The sequence below is a fragment of the Periophthalmus magnuspinnatus genome, chromosome 8 (genome assembly GCF_009829125.3).
Source record: "Periophthalmus magnuspinnatus isolate fPerMag1 chromosome 8, fPerMag1.2.pri, whole genome shotgun sequence".
NCBI lineage: Eukaryota > Metazoa > Chordata > Actinopteri > Gobiiformes > Gobiidae > Periophthalmus > Periophthalmus magnuspinnatus.
The window spans coordinates 1207501-1224994 of NC_047133.1; the positions used below are offsets into that span (position 1 = coordinate 1207501).

The 17494-nt window shown below is 47.3% G+C and overlaps 1 protein-coding gene across 1 annotated transcript in view; it reads right to left on the bottom strand.

Moving 5' to 3' along the window:
- Nucleotides 1–770, bottom strand: part of fmc1 (formation of mitochondrial complex V assembly factor 1 homolog) — a 4974-nt gene extending 4204 nt beyond the window's left edge. The window contains exon 1 of the mRNA XM_033971570.2: nt 576–770. Coding sequence (XP_033827461.1) covers nt 576–704 — 129 coding nt within the window. The 5' untranslated portion in view covers nt 705–770. The remainder of the gene's footprint in view (nt 1–575) is intronic.
- Between the last annotated feature and the right edge of the window lie 16724 nt (nt 771–17494).

Consider the following 17494-nt stretch of genomic DNA (forward strand, 5'->3'; position numbering starts at 1 on the left):
TGATGTTAACAACACTACTACTAATAATAATATGTTCTGCTATCTGTCTATTTTACTCAAACCTCCACCTAAGAAAGTCCTGCAACAACAGACACACACAACTAACACACACGACCAACACACATGACTGACACATGCAACAGACGCTCGACTGACACACGCGACTCACACACGCAATGGAAACACGAAAAGGACACACGCAACTAACACACGCGACAATCACACAACTAACACACGCGATTAACACATGTCACTAACACGCGAAACTGACACAGCAAAACAAACACACACAACTAAGACACGCGACTAACACACACAACAGACACACAACAGACACATGGGACTAACACACTGTGTTAAAATTCTAAGTGTGTATCTGCATGTGTGATATAATTCAAAACATTGTCCAGGAACACACACACACACAGGACTGAACACACACACACACACACCCCCACACACACACACAGACTGTTCTCCAGTGAAGGGTAAACAGATAGGTCTGCTACTGTTAGCATTAGCATTAGCATTAGCATTAGCATTAGCATCCACGCACCAAAAACAGAAGGACTCACTTTATTTTTGCGAAACTGGTCCATGACATAATTATACACCAGAGTCTGTTTGTATTTTGACCCTTGTGCCGCGCGCAGCTCTTTGAGGATCCCCCTGCAGACTCTCAAAGAAGACGAGAGAGAGGACATCTCCAACGAGAAGATTCAGAGACAGAGCATGAACAGGACAGAGACCAGAGCAATCACACACAGCACAGTCCAACTGTGGACCAGACTAATCACACACAGCACAGTCCAACTGTAGACCAGACTAATCACACACAGCACTGTCCAACTGTGGACCAGACTAATCACACACAGCACAGTCCAACTGTGGACCAGACTAATCACACACAGCACTGTCCAACTGTGGACCAGACTAATCACACACAGCACTGTCCAACTGTGGACCAGACTAATCACACACAGCACAGTCCAACTGTGGACCAGACTAATCACACACAGCACAGTCGAGCACATGTGAGCCTGGCCATGAGGGGGCGACAAATGCACTTGGCACACACCATGGGTTTATAAAGACACACATATGCACAAACGGGCACACAGAATCACACAGAGGCACACACGGGCACACAGGGGCACACAGGGGCGCACACGGGCACACAGGGGCACACAGGGGCGCACACGGGCACACAGAGGCACACACGGGCACACACGGGCACACACGGGCACACAGAGGCACACACGGGCACACAGAGGCACACACGGGCACACAGAGGCACACACGGGCACACACGGGCACACAGGGGCACACACGGGCGCACAGAGCTTGGCCGTTCCAGGTGTGTTTGTGCTGTGCATGAAACTCATTCTGCTCCAGGTAAACAGTTGTTTCATGATGAACATTGACTTGAGCAGCTTTTATACTTGAGTTTATAACAGAAAATGCATTTTATTGAAAAAAAAAAAGAACAGCAACAACACAAAACATGTGTGTGACTTTAATTATCCTGTGTTAGCATCTTGGATCATTTAAAATATCAGTTTGCATCAGTGTCCAGTTTACACAGGGATTTTTATATTTATTACATTTTATTATATTTCACTGAACCTTAAATGTAAAACCCACCAGGAAGTTTTTGTGCTTTTTCTGTCATGATGCATTTGTCCTGCGCAGAGAAGAGGGAAAAGTCAGTTTTATTCATTACTGCCTCTATATTTATCCTTCGACTGTGACCAAATCTAATGGTCCCAGTGCTGTGTGATGTTAGAACTTATGATCCTAATTAGACATGTCTGATATGATAAAATATTTTTACATAACTTGAAAAAAGCTGTGATCAGAATGTTCACATCAGCTCAGGAGGGAGCTGGGATTTGGACAAAACAATTAACAAACCAATTAATCACAGAAAATTATTATTCTACTTAGGCCCTAACTGAGTGAGTGAGTGAGGTTAAAAAAAACAAACAAAAGAAGAAGAAAAAACAAGGACTGCTCAGAAATTCATTAGTAATCGTGGAGAAACTGGCCCGATGTGGTCGAAGTAGGAGGCAGAATTACAAAAAATAACTGTGTTTAACTAAAATAAAAGTGACAGAAATGAAGAAACGAAGGGGGAAAACTCCCACGTGCACAGTTGACCTGATTCTCCCTAAAAGCCTGACCGGTCCTGCTTTTCTATCCTCTCAAACAGAAGCTCCTCCTCCAGATAAACTCCATTTACTTCAGGTGCAGCAGGTACAACTTCAGCAGGATCATCACACACTGTGGACGTACGAGCGGCTAAGTGCATGAACTCATCACAAAACACACAAAGACACTGAAACAAAAAGAAAAAATAACTTAACCCAGTTCTCCCTCCGCACGGTCCGGCCCACGACCCAAGGCTTTAAAAATGTCACACAGGCCACGCCCCCTCTGTGTCTGGACCATGTGGAGACTCAGGTCAGAGCAGATGGACGAGTTAAACCACATCAGCAAAATGGCTGTCGTCACAGGGCCAGATGTAAAATAAATGTAATTACTTTTTTAACTTTGCATTTATTACTTATTCAGGTTACAAATATTGTCTATTCATTTGCATAGATGTAAAAATATGGCATCATACCTTTAATTTACTCTGTTGAGGGCCACATAAAATGATTTGGAGGGCCACATTTTGCCCGCGGGCCTTGAGTTTGACACATGTGAGTTAAACTAAATATAACCACATATAATATCTTTAAAGTAACAGGTGTGTGGGGATTAAATTAAAGATAAACTCAATGAAAAACTAAAACAAAAACAAACCCGGGACAGTTATGATTATTTGGATAAACAAATGACTGGAATAAAATGAAAGGTGAAATTAAAAGCGACAGTAATCATAAGAATAATCCACACATCCCTGCGGTCGGGTCATGCTGTGGACTCCTCTGCTTGCTCCCAGTAAATCCAGTGATAAAAGCTGGTGGATAGACTCCTGCTGGACTCTAGGGGGAGCCAGTTTCTTATCAGTTTGAAGCGCCGGTTTGGTTCCTAGACATTTGTTGGATGCACCTCTCCTTTCCCTCCTGGTCCCTCCCTCCCTCTCACACTCTTTCAATGAATACTAATGCAGTGAGTGGGCCCTCCTCCCTTCCTCCCATCTTTTTTCAGGGACGGGAGGGAGAGGGGAGACAGATTCCAGCTCAGTGTCCCTCCTCATGAGGCAGCCAGCGCTTGACTATAGCAGCAGCTCCAATGCCTTTTTTTTTTTTTTTCTCCACTGAGCAATACTGGTAATCCTGCGCGTTACCGCTGCAACAATGTCTAACCTGTGTGAGTGGCACGTTTCTCCAGAGCAGCGCTGAGAGCCGAGAGGGCGCCTGTGCCTGCCTTTCTCATCTGGATGGGAAGTCTTTTTTGGGAGGAGAGACAGAAGAAAGCAGAAGGCAGTCAGGGAAGGGGACCAACTGGCATCAGCCAAGCCCCCTACCCAGAAAAAGACTGTAGACAACGGAGGCCACTGGAGTATTTGCTTTTATCTTTCGTTTTTTATTCTTTTTTTTCCTCATTGCGCTGCTGGGAGGTGCTTTACCTTTTCATTTGCTTGCTCTGTCGGTCCTCTGTCTTCTCATCTATTTCGCCATTTACCTGGTCAACAATTTCTTCTATTTATGAGCCTGACAAGGAGGGGAGAGACGGGCAGAGAGACAGAGACAGACGAAAAGACAAAGAGGACGGGGATTTTTTTCACCCCCGTTGTCTCCTCTTTTCTTTCCCTGTTCATTCATTCATTCCTCCCCTCCGCTCCATCGCTGTCACTCCAGCCTTTTCTATCCGTGTGCAGCCCACGCTCCCCCCTCCTCCTCCTCCACCTCCTCCTCCTCCGCCGCCGCCTCCTCGTCCTCGCTGCTCCTCTTTCTGTGCACCCCAAAGTTTGACCACTTTTTAAACCCACCTGTTTATTCATGTCCTCCCTTTAAAGCCTAAAAATAGACGTATCGATTTGTGTTTTCTCTTTTTTCACTTTTGTACCCCCTTCTCTTTTTTCCTCCCATCCTATGCATCTTTTTGGGGCGATTCTTTATGCTAATGATAGGTAGGTCTACTTAGTGTTTAGTGTGTGTCTCGGCGTCTTGTTTTTTTTGTGTCGTGTGGGGTCCGTGAAGCGCCCACCCACTTGTGGCCTACAACACCGGAGCTTGTGGAGAACCATGGCCTCCGTTCCATCCGGCGTTCAGCTTCTCATTGCCTCATGCCATGTCATCGTCACGTCACCGCTCCGTTAGCGTTTGATCGTCGGCCATTTTTGTCAACAGTTTTTCCATCAAGCACTTTTGTCGTCATTTAAACACCCGTTAAAACTATCCCAACTCCGCTTTACCTGCAGTTCCGCCGCTGTCCCGCTCCGTTAAGCGGCGTCCGATTGTTCTGAATTCGGAAAAAAAAAAACACAGCCGCTTCCATGACACATTCACAAGTTTAAGTTCCAAGTTTTAGCAAGTGAAGGTCAAGCTGTGCCTTTATTTCTTCTTTTCAAACCCAGCCTGTCCGTCCTATGCTTCTCTGCCCTCTTTTTTCTCTCTCCCCCTCTCTCTCTTTCTCTCTGCCCCCAATCTTTCTCCACAGACTGTCATTCGTGCAGACACATACCACCACTCACACAGCATGGACTAGAAACTAACCTGGAAAAACTGAAAAAAATTCACACAAATCCATGGATGTTTCCTTGTACCATTTTTGACATTTTTCCATTGTCATCATGTGGCGTCAAGATGGACCCTCTTAAGTCACATCCCTCTCTCCTCCTCATCCAAACTGAGCCCGTAATCATCCGTTTTTCATCTTTTTTAACCATTACTTTACATGTCTGATTGTTTGGGGTGAAATACAAAGAGCGTGTTGTTTAGAAAATGGGTAAATAGTTGAGTTGAAGTGCAGACTGAAGCTCAGAAGGTGATGCTGAGGGATAGAAAAACGACAACCACAAGACTCATGTCCTTGTCCATTTCTTTTTTTTTTGTATATTTCCACGTTTTTCTGAAGGCGCTTTATGCCTCTCCTCCTCATGAAGCAAATGGAAAGTGGGACTTTTGAGCGAGCTGCGTTAAAGACTGTGTGGATATAGCTGTCTTCTTCTGGAATTACCCTTTAAACCTGGATTTGGTCTCATTTGTCAAAATTAAGTGATCAAAAACTGTTCCATAAATTCTTTTTCAACATTTTCTAACGGACTTGATTTCAATATTTCCTTTTCAACTATTGAATCTTAATGGGATTTTACTGACACGGATTAAAGACTCAAGCTCCATCTTTGTCTATTAATTGATATTATAGTGGAGATTTCTATGGTTGCCTCCAGTGGTTTTAAGTCTTTAAAAAGCTAAATGTTAACACAATGCTAACATTTAGCAGTGAATAGGTGAGTACACGCTGTAACTGTTGCATGTTTTGGGTCATGCTGGGTGGATGCCAGATATTTCTCTAAATCTGTTCCATACTGTTCCAGCATGTGCATGCAGCGTCCTGTGGACCAGAGGTCACTGGATTTTCCTCAGATTTAAATCCTTTTGTGTTAAAATGGGCATGCCAACGTCCAGATAAATGAACACACTGTACATTTATTTGTTTTAGCCGTAGACTGAACTCCAGCGCCTCATCTGCAGGGCCCTGGTCATATATAAGAGTGTGTTTTCAGCAAGAAGCAGAACAGTGGCAGATCAATAAAGTAATCTACATGATGAGGCCCAGTACACTGCTCATTTCTCAAAGCAATCTTTTTTCTGTTAAGTTTTTCTTTTTTGCTGGAAAAGGAGCTTTCACCATGACAGTAAAGTTCATTTTGGATTGCGTTTGTGCTGAACGGGATGTTTGATTGTGAATCTTGAGGACATGTTTCATCCATCTTGAGAGCTGCAGCGATTGACCCCTTTTCTCTGATTAACTCTGCGATCATTTGTCTGACAGCACTCGGGATTTATGTAGCATGTGTGTGAAGGTTAGTGTGTGGTACCTGTGCGGCCCACCTGAGACGTGCTCCGGGCGCCCGGCTCCATTAGCCCGTAGCCTCGCCGCTATTGGCGCACACGTGACCTCCGTGGCCTCGCTCCAGATGGGCATTTGAGGCTGCGCTTCTCTGTCAGAGCCGTCGCAGCTGCCACACTGCTCCATGATCGTCTCCTGATCAAAGCTCAGCACACAGCTCACTGCAGCTTTATGTGGGACGCTCATGTAACAGCGAGCGACAGAGTGTGAGCGACAGAGTGTGAGCGACAGAGTGTGAGCGACTGTGTGTGAGCGACAGAGTGTGAGCGACAGAGTGTGAGCGACAGAGTGTGAGCGACTGTGTGTGAGCGACAGAGTGTGAGCGACAGAGTGTGAGCGACAGAGTGTGAGCGACAGTGTGTGAGCGACTGTGTGTGAGCGACAGAGTGTGAGCGACAGTGTGTGAGCGTCAGAGTGTGAGCGACAGAGTGTGAGCGACAGTGTGTGAGCGACAGAGTGTGAGCGACAGTGTGTGAGCGACTGTGTGTGAGCGACAGAGTGTGAGCGACAGAGTGTGAGCGACTGTGTGTGAGCGACAGAGTGTGAGCGACAGTGTGTGAGCGACAGAGTGTGAGCGACAGAGTGTGAGCGACTGTGTGTGAGCGACAGAGTGTGAGCGACAGTGTGTGAGCGACAGAGTGTGAGCGACAGAGTGTGAGCGTCAGAGTGTGAGCGACAGAGTGTGAGCGACAGTGTGTGAGCGACAGAGTGTGAGCGACAGTGTGTGAGCGACAGAGTGTGAGCGACAGTGTGTGAGCGACAGAGTGTGAGCGACAGAGTGTGAGCGACTGTGTGTGAGCGACAGAGTGTGAGCGACAGTGTGTGAGCGACAGAGTGTGAGCGACAGTGTGTGAGCGACAGAGTGTGAGCGACTGTGTGTGAGCGACAGAGTGTGAGCGACAGTGTGTGAGCGTCAGAGTGTGAGCGACAGAGTGTGAGCGACAGTGTGTGAGTGACTGTGTGTGAGCGACAGAGTGTGAGCGACAGTGTGTGAGCGACAGAGTGTGAGCGACAGAGTGTGAGCGACTGTGTGTGAGCGACAGAGTGTGAGAGACAGAGTGTGAGCGACAGAGTGTGAGCGACAGAGTGTGAGCGACAGAGTGTGAGCGACAGTGTGTGAGCGACAGAGTGTGAGCGACTGTGTGTGAGCGTCAGAGTGTGAGCGACTGTGTGTGAGCGACAGAGTGTGAGCGACAGTGTGTGAGCGTCAGAGTGTGAGCGACAGAGTGTGAGCGACAGTGTGTGAGCGACAGAGTGTGAGCGACAGTGTGTGAGCGACAGTGTGTGAGCGACTGTGTGTGAGCGACAGAGTGTGAGCGACAGAGTGTGAGCGACTGTGTGTGAGCGACAGAGTGTGAGCGACAGTGTGTGAGCGACAGAGTGTGAGCGACAGAGTGTGAGCGACTGTGTGTGAGCGACAGAGTGTGAGCGACAGTGTGTGAGCGACAGAGTGTGAGCGACAGAGTGTGAGCGTCAGAGTGTGAGCGACAGAGTGTGAGCGACTGTGTGTGAGCGTCAGAGTGTGAGCGACAGAGTGTGAGCGACAGTGTGTGAGCGACAGAGTGTGAGCGACAGTGTGTGAGCGACAGAGTGTGAGCGACAGTGTGTGAGCGACAGAGTGTGAGCGACAGAGTGTGAGCGACTGTGTGTGAGCGACAGAGTGTGAGCGACAGTGTGTGAGCGACAGAGTGTGAGCGACAGTGTGTGAGCGACAGAGTGTGAGCGACTGTGTGTGAGCGACAGAGTGTGAGCGACAGTGTGTGAGCGTCAGAGTGTGAGCGACAGAGTGTGAGCGACAGTGTGTGAGCGACAGAGTGTGAGCGACAGTGTGTGAGCGACAGAGTGTGAGCGACAGAGTGTGAGCGACTGTGTGTGAGCGACAGAGTGTGAGCGACAGAGTGTGAGCGACAGAGTGTGAGCGACAGTGTGTGAGCGACAGAGTGTGAGCGACTGTGTGTGAGCGACAGAGTGTGAGCGACAGTGTGTGAGCGACAGAGTGTGAGCGACAGAGTGTGAGCGACTGTGTGTGAGCGACAGAGTGTGAGCGACAGTGTGTGAGCGACAGAGAGTGAGCGTCAGAGAGTGAGCGACAGAGTGTGAGCGACAGAGTGTGAGCGACAGTGTGTGAGAGACAGAGTGTGAGCGACAGAGTGTGAGCGACAGAGTGTGAGCGACAGAGTGTGAGCGACAGAGTGTGAGCGACTGTGTGTGAGCGACAGAGTGTGAGCGACAGAGTGTGAGCGACAGAGTGTGAGCGACAGTGTGTGAGAGACAGAGTGTGAGCGACAGAGTGTGAGCGACAGAGTGTGAGCGACAGTGTGTGAGCGACAGAGAGTGAGCGTCAGAGAGTGAGCGACAGAGTGTGAGCGACAGAGTGTGAGCGACAGTGTGTGAGAGACAGAGTGTGAGCGACAGAGTGTGAGCGACAGAGTGTGAGCGACAGAGTGTGAGCGACAGAGTGTGAGCGACTGTGTGTGAGCGACAGAGTGTGAGCGACAGAGTGTGAGCGACAGAGTGTGAGCGACAGTGTGTGAGAGACAGAGTGTGAGCGACAGAGTGTGAGCGACAGAGTGTGAGCGACAGAGTGTGAGCGACAGAGTGTGAGCGACTGTGTGTGAGCGACAGAGTGTGAGCGACAGAGTGTGAGCGACAGAGTGTGAGCGACAGAGTGTGAGCGACAGAGTGTGAGCGACTGTGTGTGAGCGACAGAGTGTGAGCGACAGAGTGTGAGCGACAGAGTGTGAGCGACTGTGTGTGAGCGACTGTGTGTGAGCGACTGCATGTGGGTGACAGCGTGTGAGCGACTGCATGTGGGCGACAGAGTGTGAGCGACTGTGTGTGAGTGACAGAGTGTGAGCGACAGAGTGTGAGCGACAGAGTGTAAGCGACAGAGTGTGAGCGACAGTGTGTGGGCGACTGCGTGTGGGCGACTGCGTGTGAGCGACTGCGTTTGAGCGACTGCGTTTGAGCGACTGCGTGTGAGCGACAGAGTGTGAGCGATAGAGTGTGAGCGACAGAGTGCAAGCGACAGTGTGCGAGCGACAGAGTGCGAGCGACTGTGTGTGAGCGACAGAGTGTGAGCGTCAGAGTGTGAGCGACTGTGTGTGAGCGACAGAGTGTGAGCGACAGTGTGTGAGCGTCAGAGTGTGAGCGACAGAGTGTGAGCGACAGTGTGTGAGCGACAGAGTGTGAGCGACAGTGTGTGAGCGACTGTGTGTGAGCGACAGAGTGTGAGCGACAGAGTGTGAGCGACAGAGTGTGAGCGACTGTGTGTGAGCGACAGAGTGTGAGCGACAGTGTGTGAGCGACAGAGTGTGAGCGACAGAGTGTGAGCGACTGTGTGTGAGCGACAGAGTGTGAGCGACTGTGTGTGAGCGACAGTGTGTGAGCGACAGAGAGTGAGCGTCAGAGAGTGAGCGACAGAGTGTGAGCGACAGAGTGTGAGCGACAGTGTGTGAGCGACAGAGTGTGAGCGACAGAGTGTGAGCGACAGAGTGTGAGCGACAGAGTGTGAGCGACTGTGTGTGAGCGACAGAGTGTGAGCGACAGAGTGTGAGCGTCAGAGTGTGAGCGTCAGAGTGTGAGCGACTGTGTGTGAGCGACAGAGTGTGAGCGACAGTGTGTGAGCGTCAGAGTGTGAGCGACAGAGTGTGAGCGACAGAGTGTGAGCGACAGAGTGTGAGCGACAGAGTGTGAGCGACTGTGTGTGAGCGACAGAGTGTGAGCGACAGAGTGTGAGCGACAGAGTGTGAGCGACAGAGTGTGAGCGACAGAGTGTGAGCGACTGTGTGTGAGCGACAGAGTGTGAGCGACAGAGTGTGAGCGACAGAGTGTGAGCGACAGAGTGTGAGCGACAGAGTGTGAGCGACTGTGTGTGAGCGACTGTGTGTGAGCGACTGCATGTGGGTGACAGCGTGTGAGCGACTGCATGTGGGCGACAGAGTGTGAGCGACTGTGTGTGAGTGACAGAGTGTGAGCGACAGAGTGTGAGCGACAGAGTGTAAGCGACAGAGTGTGAGCGACAGTGTGTGAGCGACTGCGTGTGGGCGACTGCGTGTGAGCGACTGCGTGTGAGCGACTGCGTTTGAGCGACTGCGTTTGAGCGACTGCGTGTGAGCGACAGAGTGTGAGCGATAGAGTGTGAGCGACAGAGTGCGAGCGACTGTGTGCGAGCGACAGAGTGCGAGCGACAGAGTGCGAGCGACAGAGTGCGAGCGACAGAGTGCGAGCGACAGAGCAGTACATATATCTGTAGTTTACTTCAGCTGATTGGGCCTGAGCTGTTCACTAAACGTCCACGTAACTGCAACAACAACAAAGCACAAGTGCAGAAGGAGCTGATTATGGACAGAACGGTGCTCAACTTCAGGAGCACACATCACTTTTTCTAATTGAATTAAAGCTTTATTACATTTCCAAGTCACAAATTTGGTTCTCTAAACGACGGCTCCTGCCAAATGTCACACCCCATTAACATTTGTGCTGTTGTATAATTCTAAAAATGAAAGTCTACCTCAATCCTAAATCAATACTGTTGTAAATATCCTCCAGTAAATCACTTTAGAGCCCGGACGTCACGTGACCACATTAGACATGGACGCCATGTTGGCAGGAAGAGTTAGCGCCAAAGAAACGGCAACAGGTCGTCAGCTTTTGGTGTTTATTGTTAAGAGAAATGTAGATCATCGGGTTAACTAAGATTGTGATTTTATTTTCTACAATCAACATTTCCAAGCAGTCAATTACGCCAACAGTGTTTTTTGAAAAGCGTTCTCTTCAAACCGCTCAAATGAACAGACTAATGGGTCGTACTCGAGCCTGAGTCAGTCTGTGAACTGATATGAGACAAAGGTTTAACGATTCTCCAAATAAACTCTGGGGGATCTGTGTTTGTTGATGGAATCGTAGGAGCCGTATCTGTCGACGAGCCTCTCACATCTGACGTGTTTTGATGAGATTGTCCCGGAGAGTCGAGCACACGTCCCCCGTCTCAGAGCATCGGCGTCGTTAATGTTCCACGTGTTTGCGAACGCTCTCGGCCCATTAGAGCACGGACACGAGCTTACGTCGAAGTGCGTCCATTTTATTGGCAACAAATCCACTTGAATCAATGTGAAAATGGGCCATGATCAGATATAAAAGGGCCTTTCAATAATTCATTGGCTCTGATTAGCGCGGCCTGAGCTCAGTGTGTATCAAAAAACCCTGAGAAAGTCGTCTCTTCAGAAGTGATAGAAGTCTGTGTTTGGGAACAAGCGCTCGGCGATGAGGTTAGCTCTGTCAATGTTGTGTGTAAAGCCCACCAGTCAATTAAATATGAAAATTACAATCTGTTACCCCACAGAGAACACTTAATTATTCAACATATTTTAATTAATCATTTACGTCGAGTATGAGCAGCACTAATATGCCACACTGAGCTGCCCTCTGCACTCCTACAGTTCATAGAGAAGTTTAATAATCCAGTTTGGGGACAGACCTAAGGACACGGTGTTGGTCCTGTTTTTTATCGGTTCTTTTAAATCACGCTCGTTAGATGTAATGAATGGACTGTGCTGGGCCTGGACAGAGGTCACGTGCGGCGCTGAAGGCCAGGGCGCTTTTATTTGAGCTCGGCCGATCCAGATCCCGGTGTAACTCTGTGTCCACTGTGTCCCCCTTTTGCACAGAGCAGCCCACATCACAAACGCAAACAGCTCGTGTCTGTGAGGAGGAGAATCAGAGCGAGCAGCACTGCCACGTCCAAAGAGCTGCGTTACCCTCCTGACCCTCGAGGATTTTTACCTGAAGCTGTGAGTCTCAACACTTTCTTGATTAACGACATCAATTACAGGTCAAAACTGAGATGAATGTTTAACCCTTGAGTGTTTCCTCCCAGTAAAGTTATGCAAAGTTCCTCTGGGCTCAATTTGACCCAGTCTTTTTCTCTTATAACTCATAAAAGCCATAAAATAACATACTTTTTATATAATTTGGGGTTTATTTCAGCCTGACTTCAGACTAATGTACTGATACCAAAACATTTTATCTATTTTTTTGTTAATTTTGGCTAGTAGGCCGCATTTTAGTAAAAAAAATGTGCATGTTTGTACCTCAAAATCTCCTGTAACTCTTAATTTCCATCACTGTACTGTGTTTGTCAAGTGTTTGTCAAGTGGTGGAAATCAAGTTGAACTGAGTTATAAGTGGAAAAAAAGTTGTAAATTTGAACTTCCAGGTAACTTTTTTTAGACAATTCCTATTATACAATCAACTTTTTTTTTTTTTTTGTGGATAGAAATCATCAAAATGAACAAATGCCCCAATTTTCAACCCATTTTGATGAAGAAATGACCGAGTTCTGCTGAGACAGAGCTGCTTTTGGGCTCATAAATTACCCCAGGACGACACGAGGACTAAAAGCGTCTCTCATTCTTAATCTGAGACGCTCTTTTTCACAACATCTGTATTTCCTGCAAATCCAGCGTGCACGACTAATGAGGTTTGCACGTAGAAAGGTGCAATTCAATTAATCATAAAGAAGAAAAGGCATCTCTTTGATAAATCACGGTTGGTCAGAGTAAACAAACTGCTGCACAGGTGACGTCTGCGGATGATAAAGACTGACGTTATTCCCAGGACACTTGACTCCGGTGCTCCCAGCTGATTACTCTCATACATCTGTAAACTCATTTTGAGGATATACTTTGCGGAGTTTGTCTACTTTGGGCCATCTGTTTGTTAAAGGGTCTTGGTCAGAGCGTAGGAAAGCGTCTGTGCAGTGGACTCGGTCAAATACAGACGAATAAATAAGACGAATAAATAAATAAATCAAATGTGTCGAGATGAGAGGCGCAGAGTGCAGTTTTTTAGACACGAAGAGAAGGAAAAACAGTTGATTTTGTTAGAACACAGCCCGTTATACAACACATTTACAGGATATTAGGTGATGAACACACTAACGACTCTCATTTGAACGTTTAAATGTGCTTTTTCTCGTGTTTGCAGTGGCGCCTTCCTCAGTCTGAGGCTATGAGAGGGAGAGAGGAGTCCCAGGCTGCACCATCATGCTACTTCTGAGACGCTGGGATGAGACTTTGGCCGGCATATCACGAGGTAGGACCGCGCCGAGGTTTACGCAGCTCGCCGATCCCGGTCCAACAGTCCAACGCCTTATCTTCTCACACCACGCACCTTTTCTCTGCGCCGTGATGAACGATCGGAAACTCTCTGAGCCTATTTGCTTTCTATCTCGTGCCAGGTTTTCGCTCGGGGGTCAGGGCGGTGGTTCAAGGTTGGCGCTCGCTTAAGAACGGTTTAATCCCGGCTCTTTAGCTCAGTTCGCGGTTTGATCAATGGCGTGCGTGGTGCGTGGACGCTCGACCCGGCCCGGCCCTCATCGACTATCGGCTTCATTTGCATGGCTTTACGGGCATCGATCAGGCAATTAAAGGATTTGTCCAGGGAGATGTTTGCGACCGTTTGGGTGCAGATGTCCGCTCGTTATCTTTGAGGAGGAGTCGGACGAGATGAAGAACGCGCTCATCTTCGTATCGGCCGTCGAGCTCATCCTTCTCTCGCGCGTTTATCTCCCACTTCTCCACGTCCCGCTCTCACAAAAATAGCACTTCTCCACAATCTTTCATCCCCGAGTCCCATTTATCAGAAGCGACTTTTAAGAACTTTGGCGCAGAGGAGCAGGAATGAGAAACTAATTTTCCCTTTTTTTGTTTGGGTTTTTTTTGATGGACGCGGGCGATGGGGAGGCAGCGATAGGCGTCGAGCTGCAGCAGCGTTACAGGGGCACAATGCGGCCCGGGAGTGTGCAGCCTGGTAATGAAGTGTCTGCGCCTCAAAGTCACACAGGGCCTCACTCACGGAGCTGCTGCTGCTGCTGACTCCGCACATTCACCGCTACGGCCTGACGTCACGAGGCATTACCATATAGATGAATTAACAGAGGCCCTGAATCTCATTAGCTGTTCCTCCCTTTTAAAACCAAGCATTTTACTTACTATTCAGGTCCTGTCTTCAGTTAAAAAGCACTGCGTAATAGGTGTAATCATTAAAAAAGACATATTAGAATATTAATGTCTCGCGAGCAGTTTAAAGGCTTTATCTCCAACCTCTGTGTACCTTTCTAAATGGGTTTTTGACCTCTCATTATATCATTTGGCCTGTGCTTCTATTCAGTCTTATTAATTAAACGCAGCGTGGCTTTTCTACTCCATTTTCTGTCAAATCCAATGAACAGGCTTGGAAAAAAACACGTTAGAAAAAAAAACATCAGTCACTTTTTCCCTGTTTTTCAACGCGTTATGGAAAGAAAACTTCAGAATTTTCTTAAACCTTTACACAGAATGTTCTTGTGTCGGAGTCGTCGTCGTTTGGAGTTAAAGTCGGACGCTTCTACTTTTCTTGACTTTTTTCTTGGATTCAGGCCGTTGCTGTTTGGTTAAACCCGCAGCGTGTCATTCAAAACTCGAGGTTTTTTCCACAGAGGGAACTTTAAACTGCCCCTGCCTCGTCCCGGGCCGTGTTTAGTGCTTGGCCGCTGTCCCCATTCACAAATAAGAACAAGTTGTGAATACTTGAGCTGATACTGTTCCAAATGCGTCTCTCTGCTCCGCTACGTTTGTCCTCGTCAGCATTTCATACCCTGCCTTTCATTTTTATCAGTGTTTTCCGGGAGTTCTGAAGCTTGTCCAAGTAGATTTGAGCTAAATAGAGGCAGGATACTGTTGAAAGAGACTTGTAAGACTGTGGAAGAATGTGTGTTTTTTCTGTAAATTAGGTTGTTATGGATCCTAGATGGAGAACGGAGGGATTACACAGACATATAGACACACGTAAAAAAATAAATGCAGGATAAATATGTGTATCCTCCTGGACCTGGTGTCTTCACATGTGGACAACACATTTTGGGTTGTCTAGGCCACAATGCAAATGGAAGAACAGCAACAATGCAAACATGTTCAATTATGTTCAATTATCAAATTTTTTTAGAGTTTAGAATGTTCAGAATATTTATTATTATTATTATTATTATTATTATTATTATTATTATTTATTTTTATTTTTATTTTTATTATTATTATTATTATTATTATTATTATTATTATTATTATTATTTAGTTATTTTTTTGTTAGTTATTTTATTTTATTTTTTTATTATTAGATATTTTTTGTTTGTTTTGTAAAGGTACATGTCTCCTGCTCCTCTCAGCAGCAAAAGGCACAATTGTTGTTTCTCATTTTGTTTTTACTCAGGACAAATGTTGTTGTTTCAGGCTCTTAATAAACACTTTTTGCAAATCATTATTCAAATGTTTTATCAAAATAATTAAAACGTGGAACGAATGTCCTCATCTGTGGACAGTCTCAGAAATGACATAATGTAAAAAGATAATTCTTAGTTTTCACCTCATCAGCCCAAATAACAACGTGAATAAACCCATGAAAGAGTTTGGGTCTCAGGAGGTTATTGTAATAATGTGGAACATAAAAAGCAAAAAAACTCTCCGTGTGCTGCCTGTTCTCACAGTGAACCCCGATTAGAAAGTTACATGTTTAATTTTATGTTTTATATGACGTTAAAATGTAAAACTTCTTTCCTCCATGTTTAAAGTAGCAGCATTAGGACGTGTTGGACGTGTTTATTTCATACGGGACATTCCCAGGGGCCTCTGAGCACATGGCATCACATGTTTGACTCTGAAACCTCACGCGGGTCCTGTGTTCAGGTCCCATGTGCAGGTCCTGTGTTCAGGTCCCGCGTTCAGGTCCCGTGTGCAAGTCCCGTGTGCAGGTCCCGTGTGCAGGTCCTGTGTGCAGGTCCCGTGTGCAGGTCCTGTGTGCAGGTCCCGCGTTCAGGTCCCGTGTGCAAGTCCCGTGTGCAGGTCCCGTGTGCAGGTCCTGTGTGCAGATCCCGCGTTCAGGTCCCGTGTGCAAGTCCCGTGTGCAGGTCCCGTGTTCAGGTCCCGTGTTCAGGTCCTGTGTTCAGGTCCTGTGTTCAGGTCCTTTGTTCAGGTCCTGTGTTCAGGTCCTTTGTTCAGGTCCTGTGTGCAGGTCCCATGTTCAGGTCCCTTGTTCAGTTCCCGTGTTCAGGTCCCGTGTTCAGGTCCTGTGTTCAGGTCCCGTGTTCAGGTCCTGTGTTCAGGTCCTGTGCAGTGGCATCGATCGCGTTGCAAACAGCTGATCAATATGTCTTCACTCTTCTGGAGCCACAGCGCGGGGACATAAGTCACCTGACTCTGGCCCTCGCTCTCGCTCTGCACTTCCAGCGTTTGCTTTGGTGGCGTCTGTTGTTTCTTGGCTTGTCGTCGCTCGCGGCTCCGAGAAACAGATCGCGGCGAGTGATCACTTGATTAGTTGATTGACAAAATGTATCTGACAGCTGCTTTTTAATTGATGGGCTGGAGTCTGTGGAGGTGAAATATCGGCCCGTGAGCTTTTAAGACGGCGTTTTCAACAGGGGACATGTAAACGTGAGGATGTCGTGTCGCGGGTTCACGTGTCACAGTGTGTATAATCTTTATTCTCTCATTTATTTCCCTCGCACTTGTATTTTATGTGTGCGACTTTACGAGGCGGTGTAGTGTAGTGTGTAAAACCCTCACATAAACGTTCACATCTGTGCAGCTCGAGCAGGTAAAACGACCGCGGGCCCGTGAGCTCCACTCTCATCCCGGGCTACACCTAAAGGTTGTGTCGTGTTGTGAGCGCGCTGAGTGATTTGTTTCGCCGCATATGCCACAGGTCAGCACATTCGAATCCGCTCCCCTCCCAGTCGACCGGAAACTCTCGTGCCTCGCGGACAAACCCGTGTCAGAGAAGCAGAGAAATCAGGATTTGAAAACACACCGCAATGTATCGAGCAGAGAGAGAAGAGGTGGGAGAAGTACTGAAACATTTATGACACTGCAACGGTTGTTTTTTCAATCTTTCAAAAGAGAATTACGTTATATTTGCAGGTGATTCCATCCGTTTGTGGCCACATTTTAGCACTTTTCATTATCTTACCATCAGATAATCCAAAAATATACATGGATACTTCTTTTTTTTGTCATTTTTCCTCCTCGTGTTGGTCTGTTTTTTGTAATATCTTTCGTGTCCTTGTCCGTGATAATTGCTCCAGTTTCTTGCAGATTTGCTCTTTGTGGAAAGTTCCATTTGTGCAAAGGAAACTTGATGTAGAGTCTGTTCTAACCTTCAGTTTTTCTGCACCGCTCCAGTGGACACAGCCTTAGGTCTAGATTCTATATTGTGTTTGAGAAAAAGAAGGAGTCGGTGTCACATAGTCGTCTTCCAGGGGCTGGTCGGACCTTGAACTGTGAGTCTGTGAGTGTTTTGTCAGCGTCTGTACAGGTGAAAGGTCAGATCTGGGCGCAGACCCTGTACAGTTCTGGAGTTTGTTCTGGAGTTTGCTCTTTCAGTCTCTTCGTTCCCAGATGTTTCCTCTGAGCGTTTGTCTTTCTTCCTTTGACAT